A 24,169-nucleotide genomic window follows, 5' to 3' on the forward strand; every position below is an offset into this window, starting at 1 on the left:
TTTGATAAATAGCCAGTGGCTTATATTTCCCACTTGTTTTTCTAAGATGGATATCTTCCCCTGGAGTCTACAATGACTAAGAAAGAGGATATTCTGCTCATCGGAGCATATCTTCCTGAAAAGGAGGGAGAAATTCAATAAAAGTTGCCCAATGACGCAGAGGTAGACTTCAGTTGAAAACAAAACTCATTGCTTTGTGCCACTATAAAGACAGTCATAAGATCAGGGAAATTTGTAGGGAAAGTTTGTTGGTGACAAAAATATAATATACAGTAGTGTGTTAATAAATACTGTAAAGTTAATTAAGAGTAGAAGTGTTTACACTTCAAAAGAACAGATACATTTATTAAGGAATTTACCTGCTTTGAGAGAATGCTTATTTATTTATTTATTTATTTATTTATTATTAGCGTTTATATACCGCCCCCTCTCCCGAAAGGGACTCGGGGCGGTATACAGTCCGTACCAAAATACAACAGATTAAAACGTAGAAATAACTATATAAATACATGTATAAGAGGAGGGTAAAATATGCCAAACTGTACAGCTAATAAATAAATCAATACAAAAGTTTAAAATATCAAGTTAAATTTAAAACAATATCCCTCTAAAAACCAGTAAGAATGTGTATGCCAGGAGGTAAACGTTAAAATTATGCCAAACCAGCCAGTCGGAACAGGTGTGTTTTCAGTTTCTGTCGGAAGGAGCGGAGGTCAGTAGTGGTTCTAATATCGGGGGGGGGAGGTCATTCCAGAGGGTTATATTTATTTCTGAGCTGTCTTCATACTAGGAAAAAAGAAGGAAAGTTATTGCTCATCCTATAGGAAACAGCTTGCATCTGTAAAGGATTTCTAATTGCATATTCCCTCTGATGTGATTAATTCTATGTTTGGGTGTGAATTTCAGAGTAAGACAACATAAGTTGCTATGTTTCCTGTAAAATAATTGTTTCTACGTGATGGCCCTTATAAAGAAGGAAGCTGTATGTACAGTACATCTTTACCTCAGTTCAGTGTTGAATCACGAATACTTTCAAGTCAACAATGTCACTGAAAAATTATTATGTGCTTTAATTAATCCTTTCCCTAAAGAAAAGTACAGGTAGTCCAGTGGTGGGTTGCAGGCGGTACGCCCCTGTACGGGCTTACCAGAGCTAGCCCAGAGCACCGGATACCGTTCTGGTATGGTGCTCCAGAGGGCCCATCCGCCCGCCCAAGCGCCTTACCGGCATTTAAAGGCTTCCGTGCAGGCGCATGGCGCATACAGCAGCTGGAGCGTCACGGAGGCGCTAAGATGCATGTGCGCGCTGCACGCGTCCATGAGGACGCCACCAGCCCCGTTCCAACCGTACTGGTTGGAATGGGATTTGCAACCCACCACTGAGGTAGTCCTCGACTTGCAACCACAACTGAGCACAAAATGTTGTTAAGGGAGACATTTTAAAGTGAGTTTTCCCTCATTTTATGACCTTTCATGTCCCAGTTGTTAAATGAATCGCTGCTGTTGATAAGTTAGTAATCTGGTTATTAAGTGAATGGATTCCCCATTGACCTTTCATGTCCGAAAGTCGCAAAAGGGAATCACATGACCTTGGAATACAGCAATGGTCATAAGTATGAACCAGTTGCCGAGCACCTGAATTTTGATCACATGATCATGGGGATGCTATAAAGGTTGTAACTGTGAAAAATAGTCAAAAGTCACTTTTTCCAGTGTAGTTTTAACTTTGAACAGTCTCTAAATGAACTGTTGTAAGTCGAAGACTACCTCTATACTACATCAAACATCTACCTTTGTGTATGCTGGATTAATAAAAATACTATTGATTAAAAAATAATAATAAAAGAAAACTCTTATAAAAGCTAAGAAAAATTAGTGTTACATTTGGCCAAAATTGCATTACAATTTAGTACAATGTATATAATTGTCTATCAAATAAAATTGCATTCCATCATTCTTTTTGTATGTCTTTGTATTGATTAACTGCAGAAACCTTCTTTTTTAAAATTGTACACCTGAAGTCTAATTTACTCTCTACTTTCTATTCTCCTATGATATTTCCAGAAACATAGTTTTTGAGTTTTTAAGTACTAAGAAATCTGCTTCTTTAAAACATGAAGCCATTGATGGAGCTATAGAAGATACTAAAGTTTTCTATTCAAAACTTCTTGCATATCATCCAGATTTATTTTTTTATTTTCTTTTAACTTGTGGCAATAATAAATTGTCACTTTAGTCTCAGTAAAGCCCTAAACAATTAAGATCACAAGTCTTATCATGTTAGCTGTATTTTTATCATTCAATTTATATAAATCTATTCATTTTGTAAGATCTATACATTTTACAGATATCTTATAGCTGATTAAGACTATTAACTTCATTTTTACTAGTTGTGTGTGTGTGTGTGTGTGTGTGAGAGAGAGAGAGAGGGAGAGAGGGGGGGGTAAGGGTGTCCAAGTAAGAGCAACAAAGATGATTAGGGGACTGGAGGCAGTGGTGGGTTCCAGATCCCGTTGCAACCGGTACGATTGCAACGGGGCCCGGTGTCCTCCACATGAACGCGTGCGGTGCGCGCGCACACACACGCATACGTCTTACCTGCCAGTGACCCTCCGCGAGCCCCCGCAATGCTCCAGCTGCTTGGCGGAGGGTCACGCAGGCATTGTACATACCATGCGCGTGCGCGGAATAGCCGAAGGCTTTAAACAACAGGTAAGGAGCGAGGGTGGGTCCTCCGGAGCACCGTACTGGAATTGTACTCGGTGCTCCGGGCAGGCTCTGGCACGCCCTTACTGGGGCGTACTGCCTGCAACCCACCACTGACTGGAGGCTAAAATATATGAAGAATGGTCACAGGAATTGGGTATGTCTAGTTTAATGAAAAGAAAGATATAGCAGTGTTTCAATACCTATGGAGCTGCCACAAAGGAGAGGAGGTGAACCTATTCTCTGAAGCACCTGAAGGCAGGGCAAGAAGCAATGGATGGAAACTAATCGAAGAGAGAAGCAACCTAGGACTAAGGAGAAATTTCCTGACAATGAGAACAATAAACCAGTGGGATAGCTTGCCTTCAGAAGTTGTGGATGCTCTGTCACTAGAGGTTTTCAAGAAGAAATTGGACAGCCATTTATACAGAATGGTATAGGGCCGTGATGGCGAACCTATGGCACGCGAGGCGCTGCCCTGTCAGCTGGCCAGCGCGCATGCACACGCTGGCCAGCTCAGTTCACCTTTTTAAAAGCTATTTTTCGCCTTCCCCAGGCTCCAGAGGCTTTATAGGAGCCTGGGGAGGGCGAAAAGAGCCTCCCCAGCCCCCCCGGAGGCTTCAGGGACCGTCCCTGAAGCCTTCGGAACGCTTAAAACCACCCTCCGAGCAAACCGGAAGTGACTTCCGGTTTGCTCGGAGCGTGGTTTTAAGCGCTCCGAAGGCTTCAGGGAAGCCTCCGGACAGTCCCTGAAGCCTCTGGAGGGCCTCCGGGGGGTCGGGGGAGGCTCTTTTCGCCCTCCCCAGGCTCCTATAAAGCCCCTGGAGCTTGGGGAGGGCAAAAAATGTAAAAATGGGGGGGTCATACGTTGTGCGTGCATGCGCACTGGGGGGGTCGCGCGTTGCATTATGGGTGTGGCACACCCGCACTCGACCCCCCTGCGCTCCCCCCACTTGTGGCACGCGAGCCAAAAAAGGTTCACCATCACTGGTATAGGGTCTCCTGCCTGAGGAGGAGGTTGGACATCCAAGGTCCCTTCCAACTCTGATATTCTGTTACTCTGTTATTTGGGACTAGTTTGTTCCAAAGAAGAGGCACAATCATTGAAAAGACTCAACTGTACATTTGCTGCAGATGGCCTTCCATCAGTAGCAGAACCCACTACAGGCTCCCTCTCTCTGATCTTATTAAGCATATTCCAATTATTAAATTATAATTAAAATTTGAACTATATTTCACTATATAATTCTATCAGTTTCTACTTGGGAATAAGCCACATTGAGATGAGAGTTATTCACTGGGCACATCTGTATGTGTGTATCTGTATAGGATTGTACTGATAAATCAGTGATAAAGCTTGCATTTACAACTTTATAATACAATTGTTGCAAACCACTTCCACAATTAATTAAACCAGTTGTTTATGTTAATCACCATGTTTAAAACATGATGCAATTGTGCCACCTGTGGGAATATACATTTATTGAAATACCTAAAGATTTCCTCCTACTGATAGAATTTGCAGCCTCAATTACAAAATTGACTTAACACTTTCAAATCCTCCAAGAGACATCTGAAAAAGCTGCAATTAGGTATTATTATAAGCTATAAAGTGAGCAGTGTAATCCTTTACATTTCAGAACCGTCTTTTGCTTTTAACAGTTGGATCCTGCAACCATCATAAATGCATGCCTGTTCCCAAGCACCTGAATTTTGATCACATGACCATGGTGATAGTAAATGCAAGGACCAATCATAGGTCATGTTTTTCAGTGTCATTGTAACTTTGAACACTTATGAAATGAATGGTAGTAAGCTAACTGTATCTGTATTTTGAAATAGCAGCAAGGACAACTAAGAGTCAATTTGAAATTGCTTCTGGGGATTTGGGCAATGAAAATAGTATGGAATAGAATGAAATGACCTAATGAGCAGCAACATATTGCTATTGATTTATACTGCATACAGTACAGGTAGTCCTAGAATTAGAAGCCCAAAAGTTTATGCTGCTAAGTGAAACATTTGGTAAGTGAGTTTTGCCCCATTTTACGACTTTTCTTGCCATAGTTGTTAAGTGAATCATTGCATTTGTTAAGTTAGTCACATGTTCTTAAGCAGTGGTGGGATTCAAAAAATTTTACTACCAGTTCTGTGGTTGTGGCTTGATGAGTGTAGCATGGCTTGGTGGGCACACAGCTTGATGAGCATGGGAGGGGAAGGATACTTTAAAATCTCCATTCCCACCCCACTCCAGAGGAAGGTTACTACAAAATCCCCATTCCCCCCCCCCGCCGGAACTTGTGGACTTCAACTCCCAGAATTCCTCAGCCAGCAGCTGGCTAAAGATTTCTGGGAGTTGAAGTCCACAAATCTTAAGGTTGCCAAGGTTGGAGACCCCTGCATTGAAGTGTGTAGACTTCAACTCCCATAATTCCCTAGCCTACTGTGGAACTTTATAGGCTGGCTACAGATTTCTGGGAGTTGAAGTCCACGCTTCTTAAAGTTGTGGACAAACACCGGCTGGCTTATGCTTCAGCGAATCATCCAAACATCTAACCAACCAACCAGGAGCCCTAAAGGAAAACCTTCGCTTTCACTTCTTAAGCAACGCCCTATTCAATCAGCGGCCTCTTTCACACACACCGGCGGCTCCCTTCCCTTGCAAACCGTGCAGCGCCTCCGTTTCTAGCGCGGCTTCCAGCCCTCCCACGGGGGAAGCCACCTTTCCAGCTGCTCCGTCGCTGTACGCAGCAGCAGCAGCAGCAGCAGCAGCAGCAGCAGCAGCAGCAGCAGCAGCAGCAGCAGCAGCAGCAGCAGCAGCAGCAGCAGCAGCAGCAGCAGCAAGAGCAGCAGCAGCGCCTCCACCGCCTGCCACAGGGCGGCGGGCGGCGGTGCAACCCCTCACGGCTGCCGCGTCGCGTCATGCGCGCTCCCTTCGCTCCAGGGCTCTGCTTCCCGGCTCCTCCTTTCCTCCGGTTGGCCTTTTCCGCCCCGTTTCTCTCTCTCTGCAGCCGCGTCTTCGGCGCTAGGTGCTAATTTTTGTCGGCTGCCGCTTTGCATTTTGCAGCTCAGGTTTTTTTTTTTTTTTTACTGGGGCTGTGGAGGCTCCAATTTGTTTTCGGCGCCGCTGCTGCGAGAACTCCCGCCGTAGAGTCTCTTTTGATTCTTTTTAAAGGCGGGAAAATAAAATGACATGTGAACAACTCTCGCCTACCTCAGAAGTGAGTACCGGAACACCAACAACCGTGTGCAGGCACTCAAAAGGTTTGGCGGGACTGCAACCATCTTCTGGGTGGCCGTGCCTGAGGTGGGGGTGGGGGTGGGGAGAGCTGAAGCCCTCAGCGATAGTTTAAAAAGAATGACTGAAGGGAGAACAAAGGGAGAAACTTTGAAATGATGCATAATGTGAAATGTAATGTGAAACAAAACCTTAAAAGATGCTAGGTAGCATTTCTGGGGAAAAAATGTCAAACCAGAGATTTCCTCTAGTATGCAGGACTGGCCAGTTGTTGTTAGTTGCGAGTCGTGTCCGACCCATCGCGACCCCATGGACAACGTTCCTCCAGGCCTTCCGGTCCTCTACCATCCTCTGGAGTCCATGCCTACTGCTTCAGTGACTCCATCCAGCCACCTCATTCTCTGTCGTCCCCTTCTTCTTTTGCCCTCAATCTTTCCCAGCATTAAGCTCTTCTCCAGTGAGTCCTTCTCATTAGGTGGCCAAAGTATTTGAGTTTCATCTTCAGGATCTGGCCTTCTAAAGAGCAGTCAGGGTTGATCTCCTCTAGGACTGACGGGTTGGATCGCCTTGCAGTCCAAGGGACTCGCAGGAGTCTTCTCCAGCACCAGGACTAGTCTACTGTACAGTTTCTCTGCCGTACTATTGACTTCTTTGAAAAAACATGCCACACAATTAGTTGGGGGAAAAATGGAGCCAAATGTATTGGTAATTGATCATAATTTGATGGAGTAACTAAGGAATTGAGTGCAGTTAAGAAGGTAGTAAACTGAGGGGAGGATAGTAGATAGAAAAAAAAAACCCAAAACGTAATTTGCCACCCTTTAAACATAACCATATTTTATGTATTGCACCAGCAGTTCCCAACATTTTTGGCACCAGAGACTAGTTTCATGGAAGACCATTTTTCCATGGGGTGGGGTGTGAAGGATGGTTTCCCATGCAACCTGGATCCTGTACATGTGCAGGCGAAGTTTTGCTCTCTCTCTTGCTGCTTCTGCAGCCCTGTTCCTAACAAGCCATGAACTGGTATTTGGTCTGCAGCTTAGAGTATAATTCAATGGTTTTATATAGTATATCACTTTTTCATTTATGATATGAAAATGGGAATTGGTCCCAAACTCAAATTTGAGCTGTAGATCTTTCAGAGTACTCTTACTTTAATTAAAGTGGGAAGAATTGAGTTATGGTAATTAATCTTACTTGTGTCAATAGTAATTTCACTGTTAGGCCTGTCATTTTCGTGTTTTTCCTGTTTCTCCTAGGGTAGCACTGGAAGCTAATGAGCACCATCATTCAATTGCTCTGCGACCTTGTCACGCTATCATGGCTTGTGTGGCTTGCCCCAGCACAAACGAGTTCCCTTTCTTGGCAGACAGGCATGCTCGTCTTTTATTAGCCCAGATTAACAAGATGAGATGCGGGCAACACTTCTGTGATGTACAGCTCCAGGTTGGTGAAGGAGCATATAAAGTTCACCGGCTTGTTTTGGCTGCAAGTAGCTCTTATTTTGCTGCTTTGTTTGCTGGAGGGATGAAGGAATCTTCAAAGGATGTTGTGCAGATCCTGGGTGTGGATGCTAATATTTTTCAGATCCTCCTGGAGTTTATTTATACAGGTACAAGAATTTCTAATCTTTTCCTTAACATGCTTTGGTTAATGTCTTAATTACCTAGTAACCTGCAAATTGAATGTTTTGATTCAGTTAGTACTTGTTAAGTTAAAAACTATTTTGCAAACATCCATCGTTTATCTCAGATTAGTTGAAAAAACAGGATGAATTACATAGCATGACATGGGCAGATATCTATGTTTTATTTACATAATTTGTGTGTTGCTACTGTCTACATGGACACAACATCTGGAAATAAATTCCATTAAATTCAGTGGCATTTTGTCACAATACGTTTAAGCATGAATTAAGAGTGTTTTGCTCTGTTCCTCAACATAATGGTAAAGAACCTACAATAGTTACTGGATACAGAATTTCTCTCCTATACAGCACATTTATTTTCATAAATAGCTAAATGAAGTAAACCTGGACTGGTTTCCACATTTAAATTCAAGGGAGAAACTGCCACATAAAGCCAGTTGTTTGTACATTAAAATCAGTATTTCAAGGATAAAGCTTTCTCTCTGAAATAGTTCTCAAAAAGATGAGGAAAGCGTTACATTTTTCAAATTCTTATATATAGTATGAAGAGATGTTGAAATAGATTTAATCTATAGCTTTTCTGGTACAAATCTTCATTCGGCACCATTGCATTAATAAATGTACTTTTCACATCTAAAGGAGTATCTTTGTTCACTCTCTTCATTATTCTAATTGCATGGAATCTTATCTACTAGCAGTGTACATCAATATCTTTCAAAGGATGGTTGTAGTTATGGTTGCTTACAGAGAAGCTATACAGATGGTTCTTGTTACAACCACAATTGAGACTGGAACTTCCATTGCTAAGCAGTGCGGTCATTAAGTGAGACATTCCCAATTTTAAAATATTTTTTGCTGAGATCATTAAGTCAATCTGGCTTTCTTCATTGACTTTGCTTGTTGGAAGTCCCCTGGTAAGGTCAAAAATGATGATCATGTGACCTTGGGACATAGCAACCATCAAATACTTGTAGTTGCCAAGCACTCAAATTTTAATCACATGATTGTGGGGATGCTGTGATAATCATATGTTCAAGGATTGGTTGTAAGTCACTACCGTCATAATTTTGAACATTAGTTTCTTAACTTGAAACTAATAATCGTAAATTGAGGATTACCTGTATTCTTAACAGTGTTGGTAAAATTTCATGCCAGCTAAAAATATTTCTTCCTTTTTCAGGTATTGTCAGCATTAATGAAAATAATGTCCAGGAGTTGATTGTGGCAGCAGACATGTTTCAGCTGTCAGAGGTGGTGGACCTTTGTTGTGAATTTCTAAAGGGACAGATTGATCCTATGAACTGCATTGGACTCTTCCAGTTTGCTGAGCAAATTGCCTGTCATGACCTGCTAGAATTCGCAGAGAACTACATCCATGCCCACTTCCTGGAGGTTCACAATGGAGATGAATTCTTGGCACTGACAAAAGACCAGCTGATTAAGATATTGAGAAGTGAAGACCTAAGCATAGAAGATGAGTACCAGGTTTTTTTGGCTGCCATGCAATGGATTTTGAAAGACTCAGGGAAAAGAAAGAAACATGTTGTGGAAATACTGGATGCAGTGAGATTTCCTTTATTATCTCCACAAAGACTTTTGAAGTACATAGAAGGTAACTTCTTGACACCCAGTTTGGTGTAGGTTAAGGTTCTGGATGAGAAATCAGAAGACTGTCAGTTCTAGTCCTCTCTTAGGCACAAAAGTCTAGTTGAATGACTCTAGCCAAGTCGCTCACTCTCAGTCCAACCCATCTCACAGGTTGTTGCTGTGGAAAATACACTAACTTGAGTTGCATAAAATTAAGGCAGGTCATACAGAATATAAATCTAATAATAAATTGTAGAATAATGATAGGATACTCAGTTACCCAATATAAGAATTAAACACTGGTTTTATGAAGACTTATTAACTACGGTATATACAAGTGTGCCCTTATGTTATGTAATAGTACCTCGCCCTATAACATGAAATTTCTGTAATATTAGAAGTCCTGTTAATGAATTTATTTATTACATTTTGTATGCTGTCCTTCAATATGTTTACCTGGTGGTTTATTATATAATAGTATTACTACAAATCAAGAAAAAAATAAACACATTTATTAAAATACAATTTGTGTATAATACAAATTGAATATCATAGCAAATAACTCATGACATGATGCAAAACACAATGGCACTTGTTTTTTATAATCAGGAAAATATTGGATTTTTTTTATTTGAAGGAAAACAAGACATGTTAAATCAAGGTGAAGTAGGGCAGAAGAGGATGGATTGGTCATCAGTGTTTATTTCTTATGTGAGAATTGATAGGTAAGGAAATTTGGCATGAACTAAAAAATGAAGATCCAGATTCTGGTTAGGTTTATAGCTGCTATTTTGTAATCTGCCCTAGTTTTGTGAGAGCAGATTGCTGTTCTGTTCTGAAGATATGGTGAGAGAACAGTATGTTGTATGAAATCATGAATTTCACCAGGCATCCAAATTTAACGAACTTAACTAGACTAAATAGCTAGATTTCTTCATTCCAGTTTCTCCTGCTTTATAGCCCCCATTGTGGATTACCCATCTCTCTACTTTTTAGGGTGATAGAAGATCAGAAAGAGACATCTCTTGTTCTTTCCCCCTAATGGAAGAATACAGATCAGACTAATGCCCTAGTTGCTTTTCTTTGTTTAAATCTTGTCTAGATATGTATGGAACAGTGTTTTTCCACCCCACCCTCTGTGGAATTAATCAGGTTTTCAAAGGAGACCATCTGCAGTAAGGACCAAAAAGTATTAAGAAATTAACACTTAGCCAGTGACTAAAAAAACTACATCAAAACACATTTTGCTATACAGGTAATCCTTGACATATGGCCCCAATTGAGCCCAAGTTTATGTTGCTAAGTGAGACATTTGTTAAGTGAGTTTTGCCCCATTTTACAAGCTTAGTTGCCACAGTTGTTAAGTGAATCACTGCAGCTGCTAAGTTAGTAACACAGTTGTTAAGTGAAACTGACTTTCCCCTTTGACTTTGTTGGTCAGAAGTTTGCAAAAGGGATCACATGAACCTGGAACACTGCAACTGTCACAAATATGAACCAGTCATCAAACATCCGAATGTAAATCATATGACCGTGGGGATGCTGCAACAGTCATAAGTGTAAAAAATGGTCATGTCACTTTTTTCAGTGCCATTGTAACTTTGAATGATCACTAAATGGAACTGTTGTAAATTGAGGACCGCCTGTATGGCTTCACTTAACAATTGCAGCATTTGTACTTCTGACTACGCTGTTTGCTTAATGACTGGTGCAAAAAAATGTAAAACTGGGTCAGTCACATGACCAAACTTTTTATAACCATTATGACTTACGGCCATAATTGGCAAGTTTCAATACAGTCATAACTCAAGGATTACCTGCTTTTTACTTGATTGTTTTCTTTCTTTCTCAGGGATTTCAGATTTCAGTCTTCGAGTAGCCCTGCATACTCTGTTGAAAGAATATTGTGAAGTTGGTCAGTCTCCCAAAGAAAATAAGATGAGCAGTTTTCTCCAGGCAACTAAGACACGTCCACGGAGAAAAGCTAGGAAGTACATTTATGCAATTGGTGGGGATTCCTCTTAGCTTTTAAATATTTGGAAACCCCTAACTAGTCAAGAACTGCCTACAAAATTGCTGATTGTTTATCCTGTCCCCACTCCTTCTGTAGGTGGTTATACTCGGTTGCAGGGAGGTCGTTGGAGTGATAGCAGAGCTCTCAGCTGCGTGGAGCGTTTCGACACTTTCAGTCAGTATTGGACTACTGTGTCTTCCTTACACCAGGCTCGCAGTGGTCTGGGTGTTACAGTAGTTGGAGGAATGGTCTACGCTATTGGAGGTAACTAAAATATATTGAGAAAAATATAGACTATTGTTTGTATTGCTCATTTGATAGCTGCTAGCCCTGTAAGTCCAGACAAGAAGCCCTAGTTCCATCTTCATTGTAAGGTTACATTAACAGAATCTTACAAGTCTGAACCTACTACTCCCTCCTTTCCTTTTACCCTTCAGAAAACTAGGGAGAGTTTCTTCTGAAACGTTTCCCAAGTCATTTCACTTTCTATGGGCTGAGACATCTAATATATGCTGGTTGTGCGGCTCTCCCTCCTATCTCCCAAGTTCATTCCCACATACCATGACAATAGCTTAACTATTTAAAGGCGAGAGCTTTTAAGATTGGCATACACTATTCCAGAGCATATCGGAGTTATACAATGACATCCAGAGTTTACCATATACACAGTAAATCATACAATAGGTGGCAGGCGGCATTTTCATTGGCAGGTACTATGCTTACCATTTTTAGGACATTTTATTGTGATTATGTAAAAGAGGCAAATTTGCCTTATGCATATGGACTGTTGCTCTAACAATTTTGCATTATAGAAATTCTTTGAATTCTGAACAACCCTGGTTTTCTTCCTACCATGATTGTTTCTGCCATGCTTTTTCTTCCTTCGAAATGTAACTTGCATTTTCCAGTTCTTTTAAACATTATTCAAAGACAATTATTATTAACAATATAATATTAATTTCATACTTATTAATTCTATTATATTAATTATATTATTATACTAGCTGATAACCCGGTGTTGCCCGGGTATTTATAGGTGTCGAAGCATTATTTTTTTTTAAACAAAGTTTTATTGGTTTTTTGGTGTTTTACAAAAGGAAAAGGTATGGGGAAAGTTACAAATTGTGGCAGCCGCAAACTGCGGTAGGTATACCCCCCCTCCAGACTCATGGTGTACATTTGCATAGCATTCAAATATTACATAATAACATATAGTCAGTGTGGTAAATTCATAAGTAATTTCAATCAATTTATGTCATGTGGATTTTCTTACTTATTTGTGTGATCTGAGCTTTCTTGATGTCGCCCCATCTCCCCCTGTTGGCAGTGCTCCGGCCCCTCCCGTGTCTTGTGCATCTACTGGGATGTCTTCTGGTTTTTCTAGGAGTAATTTATTTTTTTCCATAAAGGCCTGCGCCTCTATGGGTGTATTAATTCTGACCCTAGGTGTCGAAGCATTTGTCTGACAGGGAGCCATTGAGAGGGGCCTTTCTTCCCCCTACTCCCATGCCCATCATCCCTGCCCTCTCCCTTCCCCCTCCCATGCACTCTTTGCCACCCCCTTTCCTTAATGACCCAGGCTCTCCCTCCCCTTTCCCATGACATAAACAATTGCTGCTCTGGGATGCTGCACTTGCTCTCTTTGACGACCCAAGTGTTCCAGAATTATGCTGGAACACACACACACACACACACTGGGAGTGTCTCCCCCGCTCCCCAGTATTTGTTTCCAGAGGGTAAATCATTTGTGTACCAAGTTTGGTTGGAATTGCTCAAGGTGCTCCAGAGCTATGCTGGAACATACATACATACAGCCTTTTTTAAAGAAGAAAGGAGGAGGAGGAAGAAGAAGATAGAAGATAGAAGAAGAAGAGGAGGAGGAGGAGGAGAAAATTATATCCTGCCATGATTCTTTCTGTGTACTTTTTCTTCCTTCCAGATGTTAATTTGCTTTTTCCAGTTCTTTTAAATGTTATTCAGAGACAATAATTATTAGTAATATAATATCTATCTATTCAGGAAAAGTGTATTTGGGAGATAAAATTCTCCCTAAGCTGATCAGAGCCACAATTCCTTATCATCTTTAGTAAACATTTATGCCACTCAGTTTAGAGACTGTACAATGTGCTGTGGTCATTTAGCAGCTTTAACTTGTAATCTGCATTAATAGTGATTCAGATTGATAATTTTTTTAATATATTTTTTTATTTTTGAATATAAACACAGGCAGACAAAACACAACAAACACTACAAAAATATCTTCCATTACAAATCGTAAAAAGTGTGTCAATTGGTTACAAAGAGCTTTCGTGCATCCCTTCCACAGTCATCGCCTACAATTCATATCAAGTTATATATTTTAAATCAAATATATTTATATATATTACTATCATACCTCAATCCTCATATGACTATAATTGTTTTTATGTCCCTTTATATAAAATATTCCAAAATTTAAAGCAAAACCACATGATGGCATTCCGTTACCATTTTCAATATCATCCTGCAACATCACATCTTTATAACACTTTCTAAATAATAATTAATTATGTTTAATAACAAAGTTTCTAAACCTCCTTTCTTAATCACTGTTTACAATTTATATCCAATTTCCCTTTTATCATGTCAATACAAATATTACATTATTATCATTATCAAGCATTTATTTAACAATATCCGTCATTTCATTTATTTATTTTTGGGTCCAAGTTTAACTAAATTTAACTTACTCTTTTTTTTAATATTATAAGCTTTCATATATAACAGAGTTTCTAAACTTCCTTTCATGATCACTATTTAGAATTTATACCAAATTTCCTCTTATCAAACCAATACATATCTGTACATTGTTATCATTATCAATTATTTATCTAACTATATCCATTATCACTTCATTTTTAACATAATGCTCTAATTTTAATTAAATTTGACTAATATTTTGTTATTAGTTTTCATATCTCAACCTGTGTCTTTCCAGTAATAGTGCAGTCTTATGTCTTTTGCCATTTGTGGAATTAATCTTCTGATTATTTCCTTAATCAAATTTGTGTGGACTTCTCTTCGCAACTTGTTGCTTTTTACATATCTTGTAAAATCTCGAGACCCTCCATCAGCTTCTTTAATTAGCTTATCTTTGGTTATCAGTAGTGCTTTTGTCAAAGTTTCTCTCCTTGAATCCATCAATTCTTCTCTTTTTTCTTTTTCTATGCCTTGAAATCTGGGGTAGAGCTCCTTTCCATCTATCTTCCCTTTCCATGTTCCACTCTTTCCATCTCCAACCACACTCAGTTCACCGTCAGTATCTACAATTATCTTGCCTCTTTGTTCATTTCTCCCCTGGGTTTTTAGGACTATAACCTCCATTTTTTCCATTTGCTGGATATCTTCAACTCTTCCATCAAATTTCACTGCTTTACAATCTATCTTTTCCAATCTCTTCTCAATTCTCTTCATTGTTTCTAATAATTTTTGAATTTCAAACATAATCTGTTATAATGTTATGGTTTCTTTTTGGAGCTGTGCCATTCTTCCAACTAGTAAACACTGCCACTCTAGTTTCAAAACAAGGTTTTGTTTTCATTTCTCTCCAGCTGCCAAAGAAGCATCCAAAGAGCACCTGCATAAATAACCAATGCTCTTCTCCTTATCTCTTCTGTAAACAAGCTTAAGCCTTTGAAGTGCAAAGTCAAAATGATCAAAGAGAAAAAAGAGAAAGCAATATTTCCAGGACTCAACCTCCAAGTGGCAGTGCAACTTCTTTTCTCTCTGATATTACTACTCTCTTTATATTCCTTTTATATCTTCTTTTATTCCAGGCTTAAAAGAAACAAAATTCTTAAATGGAGCAAAATAAAGAGAAAAAACCCATCCAAACCAATATTATAAAAATAAAGAAAAAGATTTAATCCATAAGTAAAAAAAAAGAAATAGAAGAAGAAAAAACAATACTTTCACTTTAAAAAGTAGGAAATATTTGTAAAACTTCCATCCCCCAAAAATAAATAAATAACACACTCTCCAATATAGCTTAATTTTGCTGCCTATTTTCTTTTCTTTGCAAGTTTAATTTAGCTTTGATTTTTTTTTGGGGGGGGAGTTCTATTTTATAACAATAAAATTTCCTCACCAGATGGACATACTTTCTCCGCTTTCCTCCCGTTGCAGAGCTGTCCCAACTTCAGCAGCTTTTGGCTGTGCAATTTTGCCGGCAAAAATAGATTCTCTTGGATCAATCAGGAACTTTGCCATGTCCCTGAGATCAACAAGACATAATCTTCCCTGTCACTGTCTCTTTGGGACAATTTAGGTCCAAAAGGACCGTCCAGCGGCAAAACAAATCGACTACGATCTCGGAGCTCCGAGATCGCATGTCATACCGTTGCAACTTCAGCTCCTGTCTCCAGATTGATAAATTGAGCCAGTATTCTGCCACAGTACAGTAACTGTCTTCACAGGCTGTTGTATAACATACTTCCTTTATGTTCTTACCTCTTTCCCAAGGTGAAAAAGACTCTATGATTTTTGACTGTACTGAACGTTATGATCCTATTACAAAGCAATGGGCTGCTGTAGCTTCAATGAACCATCCTCGCTGTGGCCTTGGAGTATGCACCTCTTATGGGACTATCTATGCTTTGGGCAAGTCTTTTGACTACTGAATCTATTAACTGTTTAAGTTAGGAGCAATATTGTATTTGGGTCATGTACTACATAGCATGGCAGTTTTTGAGTATACAATAATAAAGTTGTCTTCAAATCATGTGAGACCTTGATAAATATCATTTCTGGTAGCCAAACACGAATGATTTCCTCAGAGATTCAAAGGTAGAGTGCTGCTAAAACAGCTTCACCAGCTCGCTTACCACATTGTATCTTTTGTAGGATAATATGGAGGATATTTAAATTTAATTATTGTTGTATGGTACATAATGTACTGTATTTTGTTTTAAAGCCAAAGCCATGTAGTATTAAAACCTGTGCCACTAAAATAGCATACATTTGTAAAACATGTTTGAGGAATGTTTAGGTATTAGGGCTATAAATCTACATTACTTTTATATCTATTATATATCTGATTGTTTCAAGAATGTGACAATCCGTTTACTATGCGATATTCTTTACTGCACACTTGTTTTCATTTTCAGGAGGTTGGGTTGGAGCAGAGATTGGTACCTCTGTTGAACGTTTTGATCCTGAAGAAAATACTTGGGAAATTGTGGGCAGCATGGCTGTGCCACGTTATAATTTTGGCTGTTGTGAAATACGAGGTGAGGGATTAAGAATTTTGGGACCATTTTGCTTAGTGCTAATTAGATAATAGGCAGTAATCAGTCTGCAATCATTATGGTTAATAACTATATTCAACATAGCAGTCCTAATAGCTGCAAGTGCTAAGCATTAAAATTTCCAGCTTCAATATTTTAAATATTATAGGAAGATAGCTATATTAGTCTATAGTAGCTAAAGATCAGGCAAAATCCAGTAACTATAGATTAATAGATTTTATTAAAAATCACCACCTGTAGCTCATGAAACTTTATGCCTTTTAATAAAATGGGTTAGTCTGAAAATTCAACTGCTATTCAACGACTCCTAATATATTAAACAAGCTGAAATTCTTTATATATTTGTTGAGAATAGTTGCAGTTGACTTAATTGGACTGAATTCTCAGTAGCCATGTATATAAAGTTCAGAGGTGGGTTGCTAATTTTTTTACTACTGGTTCGGGTGCGCTCTGCGCGCGCAACACTTCTGTGCATGCGCAGAAGTGTCTGGGCAGTTGGGCGGAGCCTCCCAGCACTGCTACTACCGGTTCAGCTGAAGCAGGCTGAACCACCAGCAGCAACCCACCTCTGATAAGGTTGCTCAGTTAATACGTGACCAGAAAATTTGATATCCTCATAAGATTCTCTGTCCTGTTTTGAAGAATAAAATTCAAATACACTATTTACAATATAAAATGGTTTAAAACAGCCAATTTTGCATGATGACTTCTTTGTCACCAACTGTATTCAAATGACAGTGCTCTAATAGGAAATTATTATATTCATAGGTTTAATTTACATTGTGGGAGGCATTGGCAATGAAGAAATAGAATTATGTTCTGTGGAAGTCTATGACCCCCTATCTAAGCGCTGGTCTACCCTTCCTGAAATGGGCACCAGAAGGGCTTATCTAGGAGTGGCTACTTTGAATGACTGCATCTATGCTGTTGGAGGGTGGAATGAAACTCAAGGTGCCCTTTCAACTGTTGAGAAATACTCATTTGAAGAGGTAGGATTTAACTTTCGCATCAAAGTAACTATTTGTGCTGCCTTTTATAATTTCTCCCATTTTCTTTGAATGTACTATCAGTGTTGTATCTGCTTGCTCTCCAGAATGGCACGAGCAGTTTATGCTTCTAACTCTGTGTATAAGCGTTATATAGCTGAAGGAATGTCTTTCTGGGACAAATATAAAACTATATATAAAATATAAAACTGAACAAAATTAGAAGATAACCTGGTGATCGGAGTCAGTTTGCCAGGCCAGGAGGAACTTCCAATCAGACGGAGCAGATTTTTAAGGGACATAAGCAAAATCTGAGAAATTTCCTTTCTTCTGCCTAAAAAAATCATCAAGAATTTTGCTCTTGAATCCAATTCATTAACCAAATGCTAATATTTTCTGTTCCGGCTCTGCATTTTTTCTGGATTTGTGAGTTTGAATAAATACTATCTTTGTCTTTGATTTCTAATATATAGCAGTACTTTACCCTGCCAGTGCATGAAAGACCATTATAATTGTTCTTATGTCTGTAGATTTGCTCTGGAAGAAAAATGTAATATACTGCAAACATAATTCTTTACGTTGTTTTATTATCAGGAAAAATGGACAGAAGTTGCTTCAATGAAAGTCCCAAGAGCTGGAGTATGTGTCATAGCTGTGAATGGCTTCCTTTATGCCACAGGAGGCAGGACTGCCAGCTATGAGGCAGCTGCTCCTGTGACTTCAGATTCTGTGGAAGTGTATAATCCACATGTGGATACTTGGACTGAAACTGCTAACATGATCACCAGCCGCTGTGAAGGAGGTGTAGCAGTCCTTTGAAGAATGCCATGCTTTAAAAAAAAATGACAGCAAAATTGAAGTGTGAATTTAAATGCTGTAAAGAAATTGAAGATTTGGGTCGCTCTTAAGAAAGTTTGTGCAGTTAGAAGAGGAATTGATTTTTAAAGCATATCCAGAAGTTTACAACAATTGTTACTGACCATTTAACCATTTAAATCTTTGTTTCTTTGAGGAACAGTTTGTAGACAATTCTGACAATAGAAACTTCTTGATTTTTAACATCTGCCATTGACATTTGGAATATTTATGTGGTTTATTATGTTAGGAACCTCGTTTGAAGCAGAAAAAGTTAAAATTGAAAAATGTATTTCAATATTTAATTTTTTTTTTTAAAAATCCATTATTACTTTTAGACTTATTAAAGGCCTCTCATTCTGGGGCAATATGGGATTGGCTAATGTGACTCAGTGATCTAGTTCACTTGTCAAATTAATTCTTCCCATAAGATTTCACAGCTTACAGTAATATTTATGTGCATTTCTTAAATTGCCCAATCACATGACTGTGGGTGATGTACTTTAGATTTATCTCTATGTCAGATAACAGAGAGGGGGAGGGAATGAAGGCAGGAAAGAGAGAGAAAGGAAAGAAAGAGGAAGGAAGGAAGGAAATGGTTATCCCCAGCAGAGAATAGTGAAACCTTTCACTCAGGGAACTCATTTTCCAGCCTAGCCCAATGCAGGGAGAAAGAACAAGGTCTTCAACACTCATTAAGAGATTTGAGACGGTTCCAAAGGACAATAATCTTGTGTCAGATGTCGTCATTTAATGATTGAGATTTGAAGCATACCGAGCCTATTTAAACTTATCGAATGTGCAGAAATAATGGAGAATAGACAGTCCCTCAAACAACTAGGCCCTATGTCATTTAGTGTTTTGTAAATGGTAACCAAGAGCTTGAATTACACCCCAAAGACTCCTGGTAACAAGTGCAGCAGTTCATAAAGGAAAGGCACCTCAGGGTTGTATTATGGTATGCCATAACTGGTCTTGCCTGCACAATCTGGAGCAGCTGAGCTTTCTAAGTAGTCTTCAAGGACAGCCCATATAAAGCACATTGCAGTGGTCCACACATGGGAAACCAAGGTATGAGTGATTCAGAGTGGCCTCCTGAGTACAGTAGGTGCTGAAGATGAATCTGCGTGAAGGCCTCTGCTATTTAATTTTTTAGTAATTCTGTCTGGGAAAATGCAGCCCCCATGGAAAGTCTCTGGTTCCATAAGATATATGCACCCACGTCATTTGGTCTTATTGGGATCTAGCAGAACTGTATGACTGGTCTCATACAGTACCTGTTGCTTGTTGCTCTCCATCCATACCCCCATAGACTCCAGGGACTGGGATAAGACCTGACATTGGTCAATTAGGTTAAGATATATTAACTTTTTATTATCAGCATACTGATAATTCATGGCCCTGTGTAAACAGATGGCCTTACCTAGTGGCCTCATGTAGATGTTAAACAAGAGGGATGAGACCAAAGGACGCTTTGGGGATCCCATACAGAGAATTTATATTAGCTGAGAAATCCAGAATCTCAAGCAGGGAGAGAGGAGAATACGCTCATATATATTTCAAACTTAATTTTCTTGCTGGCAATGTAGGATGAAATGTCTTAGTCCTGATTGACAGTTCAAAGAGGGGCTGAGGGCTCAGAATGACGCAGGGAACAGTTCAACTTTTTTTGGGGGGGGGATTTATCTATAGATACAGAGAACTGGTCAATCATGATCTCTGACCTAGGAAGTCAGTTGAGTTCCAAATTTTAGGATGCCCTTTTCCACTTATTAAATAATAAAAATTGTCTTCCTCACATCACTGGAGACCAATAGATAATCTGAAAAGATTAACAACTGTCTCAGCAATATTTGAAATGCTATATATGTTTCATATCAGCAAGACAATTGGACTGGTCTCAATACTTGCTGAATTTGCTTAAAATGTAACACACTCCTTTATCCCAAAGATGCTTTTTCAAGAGGCAACTGGACTTTCTTGTTCTTTGAAGACATTTCTTGGATGAGAAGCGAAACATCTTCAAAGAAAAACCAGAAAGTCATTACCTCTTGAAAAAGCATCTTTGGGACAACCATAACCTGAATGACAGAGAATCTCCATAGATGCACTCCTTTATTGGTATGTCCCTGTTCCAAGCAATTTAGGGATTCCATCCAGTGGTGAAATTCACTTTTTTTACTACTGATTCTGTGGGCGTGGCAGGGGAAGGATACTGCAAAATCTCCATTCCCACCCCACTCTGGGGCCAGCCACAGGTGGCATTTGCTAGTTCTCCGATCTACTCAAAATTTCCACTACCGGTTCTCCAGAACCTGTCACATACGTACGCATGCACACATACACACACACACACACACACTGTAAATAGGAAGAGCCTGAGGTGGAAACTTCTAGATTCTGGACACCGAAGGAAGCAAGTTGAATACTTGATACCCAGGAAAGGTTACCCAGAGTTGGATAAGTCAAGGGAGGTAGCAATGCATGTGCACTGGTTTCATGACCAATACTTTAATAAATGCTGTCCTTAACAGTTACACATTTTGCAGGAGTTAGGTGTTGACCAAAATGAACAGGAAGAGTTCTGGAGAGTGGAGGGTGCCTTGGGGATAGCAAGAAATCAAGTAAAGGGCATGGAAAATGAGCAGTTTCTTCCACATCAGGCATACAGAACATAGTGGGGATGGGAGAGCAACAGATTCGCTAGGAACAGCTCTCACCTTCACAGGCACAGCTAATTTAATAGTTGCCTTCCATGATCTGGGAAAGTTACCAGCAGAAGAGCCCAGCGGTACAGCAACATCTGATTCTCACACATGACAAATCAACTTTTCTTGGGAATTCTGGAGGGGGAAAGATGATGTAGTGGTATTATGTGGGAATGACCGTGGGAGATTGGTCATAATCCACCAGATATTTGGTATGGCAGGAAAGTGATCCTCACCAATTTCTTGGGGTGTAAAGGAAACAGGAGAGTTTTAGTTTCAGGCTTGCAAGATTCTATTAATTGTAACCTTATAATAAAGAAGAATTAGCTAACTGGTTATATTTCCTGTCCTGTCTACTTGGTAAGGCTTACAGGTAGAGATCATCAAGAGATGGGTCTCCGAACCCGAAATGTTTTGTGTCTATACTTTCTGATCTCAACAGGCCCCTCCTTTAGTTTATCAGTAGCTATTACTGCAAGAACATCTTCCCCCTTTTCACTTGGTGCACCCTCTAATCCTGGCCTGCTTCCACAATTTACACAATAAGGGGGGGGGGATGTTTTGACCTCCTGACTTTGTAGCATAAAGGTGTGTCCTTTGGGAGGTAAATCAACCTCGTAGGAGATAAGCAAAATCAAACTTTATTTTGAGAAATATAACAAAATACAGGAAGTTCTATTTTTAAGAAAACATGTAACACTCTCTGCTGGCCACAAGATGGTGCTGGCCAGCTATAATAAGTAATCTCAAGAGAAAGATATCATCTGAGAAATAAGTACCGTATTTTTCAGACTATAAGATGCTCCGGACTATAATATGCACCTAGCTTTTGGGGAGGAAAATAAGAAAAAAACAATCTGCTTCTGCCTCCCAGCAATTTGCCTCCTTACATTAAACAGCCTGGTCAACTTCAGCACAACCTGATTTAGCCCAAGCAGCTGATTGGCTCTGCCTCCTGGAATACTGCCTATCAGCTGTTCCAGGCTGTGGGGATCACCACCACCATTGCCGCTGCCACCTATTGCTGCCTCCGCACACCCCATTTTCGGCCTCCACGTGTCCCATTTTTGGCCCATTCCAGGTGACAGGGATAGGCGGATCCCCACAGCCTGGAACAGCTGATAAGCGGTATTCCGGGAGGCAGATCCAACCACCAATCCGCTGTTTGTGCTAAATCAGGCTCTGCTGAAGCTGACCAGGCTGTTTACTGCAAGGAAGCAAATTGTTGGGAGGCAGAGCCGAATGGTGGGGACTGGTGAGTGGGCGCTTCAGCATTCGCTGTATAAGACACAGAGACATTTCCACCCACATTTTGGGGGGGAGGGGTGCATCTTACTGAAAATTACAGTAATTTCTACCCAAAAATTACACAAAATGCTCTACATTTATAGAAATAGGAATAGTTTTTAACATAAGTAAAAGAAATTAAAACAATGCAGTGCTAAACTATAGTAGTTATCTATTCCTTAGAAAGATAAGCTGAACCCAGTGTCAAGCGTTCTAAATACCATGCAGAATTAAATCATTGTCCAAGGCAAAGTTATCCTTAAAGTTCCAATTTAATCATACAGGCAAGTTAGCACGTCTATGGAATTCCAACTCTAATGTTCTTCCTGGAATTCCACCCAGTTGAAAGTTCATGATCTATCCCCTCACCCCATAATCCATCACATGTTCCAATCATCATCTTCCACGCTGGCATCAACACCCCTCTGCTTCCGGTCAGGTGTCGAGGTGCGGAGACAAAAGATGACCTTGGCTTCTATAAAAGAATGTCAACAATACATTCCACAACCCTACTCCTTTCTATTCCCCCCTCCCAACTACTACACTAATGAAACAGCATAGGAAATTATAAGAAAGTGTGGCAGGCCAAAGATCCTAAAAAGAACATAACTACAGGCCTGACACCCAGAAGCAAAGTCCTCTGCCTTTGTGATCTTGGCACTCCTTCAGCTTGTGGTAATTTGTGCCATGTATCAGAGTTTTTGGGAAGATGGTACAGTCCACTTGTTTTTCTGTCTCAGGTACCAAAATTCTTTGCTCTGTATCCCCAAAGATTTTCCTTTGTCTTCTGAATGAGCAATACTTTTCTGTATTTAGAGGGCAGGAGCTGAGAGAATCTCCCATACATACATTCTAAAGCCTATACCTGAGAGGTGGTGTACATTCTAACTGGAACATTGTCTGCCATTTAGACCAGCTCCACACTGTTCACAAAATATACATCAATATTTATGCCGACTGGTGGAAAACAAGATTGACTCTAGCCCTAACAGAGCAGTGAATGTGGGTACATGCAGGAGATAACAATGAGTTGTAACCAATTTTAATAACATATTCTTACTCTCCTCCCCATCATGAACTTTGCTCTACAATTTAGAATAAATTATTGGAAAGGCTTTATATTTAACTCTTGCCTTTATTTGGCCTAATTCTTAATAGAACTTGAGACTTCAGAAGCCTTTGTTAAAACAAACATTGATTTTTCTCTTAACAAAATGATAGTTCTCTTTACAAAAACTTGTTACTTGATTGTAAGAAAGTAGAATTTAATTTCATGATACACTTTTATCCAGTCTTAAATGACATTTGCCCGATTACAAGTCCACCACAATGGAAATTCTAGTTATTTTCAAGCCAAACCCACTGTACCTTATGCCATTATGGAAACTCGGCACTAGACAAATAAAGAAATAAAAAAAATTAAAAATTGATGTGAAAATTTTGAGAGAAAGGGAAAGAATACTTTATTACAGTGACAGACTGGCATAAGATTTTGATCAACAGTGTGGCACAGTTAAATCAATGTTTCTCTTAAACCTCAAGTGTATTCTTAAATTTTTCTCATAATTTTTTTAAATAAAAAAATGAATTGTTTATACTGGTTTTTTTTTGGGGGGGGGGGGTTAATTCAGCAAATAGAAATCCAATACTAAGCACAAGAAGTTAAAACTTCTAAAAACTCCTTGATATAAGAGATGATATATTGTCTGTTGGCAGCAGTAGATCTATAGTTTTATATCTAAATATTTAGAACATATTACCCAAATATCTTTGGCCCAGAATTATTCTTTCGAATCACTGAAACAATTAGCTTATTATCCAATTTCCTCAAAGCTATCTTACTTTTATTACA

At 39.4% G+C, this 24,169-nt stretch overlaps 1 protein-coding gene and 2 long non-coding RNA genes across 5 annotated transcripts in view; 2 read left to right on the plus strand and 1 right to left on the minus strand.

Moving 5' to 3' along the window:
- The window catches only part of LOC309389686, a 28,144-nt gene extending 22,708 nt beyond the window's left edge, over positions 1-5,436 (minus strand). The window contains exon 1 of the long non-coding RNA XR_014174988.1: positions 5,350-5,436. This is a non-coding gene — a long non-coding RNA (uncharacterized lncRNA). The remainder of the gene's footprint in view (positions 1-5,349) is intronic.
- Positions 5,437-5,678: 242 nt separating this feature from the next.
- IPP (intracisternal A particle-promoted polypeptide) lies at positions 5,679-18,530 on the plus strand. 3 transcript variants are annotated; one of them, XM_081946115.1, is made up of 9 exons: positions 5,679-5,970; positions 7,207-7,559; positions 8,776-9,207; positions 11,035-11,190; positions 11,293-11,460; positions 15,697-15,834; positions 16,341-16,463; positions 17,250-17,470; positions 18,062-18,530. In XM_081946115.1, exons 2-9 carry the CDS (start codon positions 7,268-7,270, stop codon positions 18,284-18,286), a joined length of 1,755 nt encoding a protein of 584 aa, XP_081802241.1. In that variant the 5' UTR covers positions 5,679-5,970; positions 7,207-7,267; the 3' UTR covers positions 18,287-18,530. The 3 variants fall into 3 exon arrangements, with proteins under 3 accessions (XP_081802241.1, XP_081802242.1, XP_081802240.1); XM_081946116.1 differs by having other exon boundaries at positions 5,679-5,927; XM_081946114.1 differs by lacking the exon at positions 5,679-5,970 and adding an exon at positions 6,627-6,649.
- Positions 18,531-21,660: 3,130 nt separating this feature from the next.
- On the plus strand, positions 21,661-24,142 carry LOC309389964. Its single transcript, XR_014175043.1, has 2 exons — positions 21,661-22,527; positions 22,954-24,142. It is a non-coding gene; the product is annotated as an uncharacterized lncRNA (long non-coding RNA).
- Positions 24,143-24,169: the final 27 nt, after the last annotated feature.

Source organism: Natrix helvetica (genome assembly GCF_964273705.1).
Source record: "Natrix helvetica genome assembly, chromosome: 3".
In the NCBI taxonomy this organism is placed as follows: domain Eukaryota; kingdom Metazoa; phylum Chordata; class Lepidosauria; order Squamata; family Natricidae; genus Natrix; species Natrix helvetica.

What these genes read in the sequence shown, in the direction of transcription:
- IPP (XM_081946114.1), top strand. An exon ending in AATGGTCTACGCTATTGGAG is followed by an intron (nt 11,461 to 15,696) that starts GTAACTAAAATA and finishes CTCTTTCCCAAG; the next exon opens with GTGAAAAAGACTCTATGATT. An exon ending in TGGGACTATCTATGCTTTGG is followed by an intron (nt 15,835 to 16,340) that starts GCAAGTCTTTTG and finishes TTTCATTTTCAG; the next exon opens with GAGGTTGGGTTGGAGCAGAG.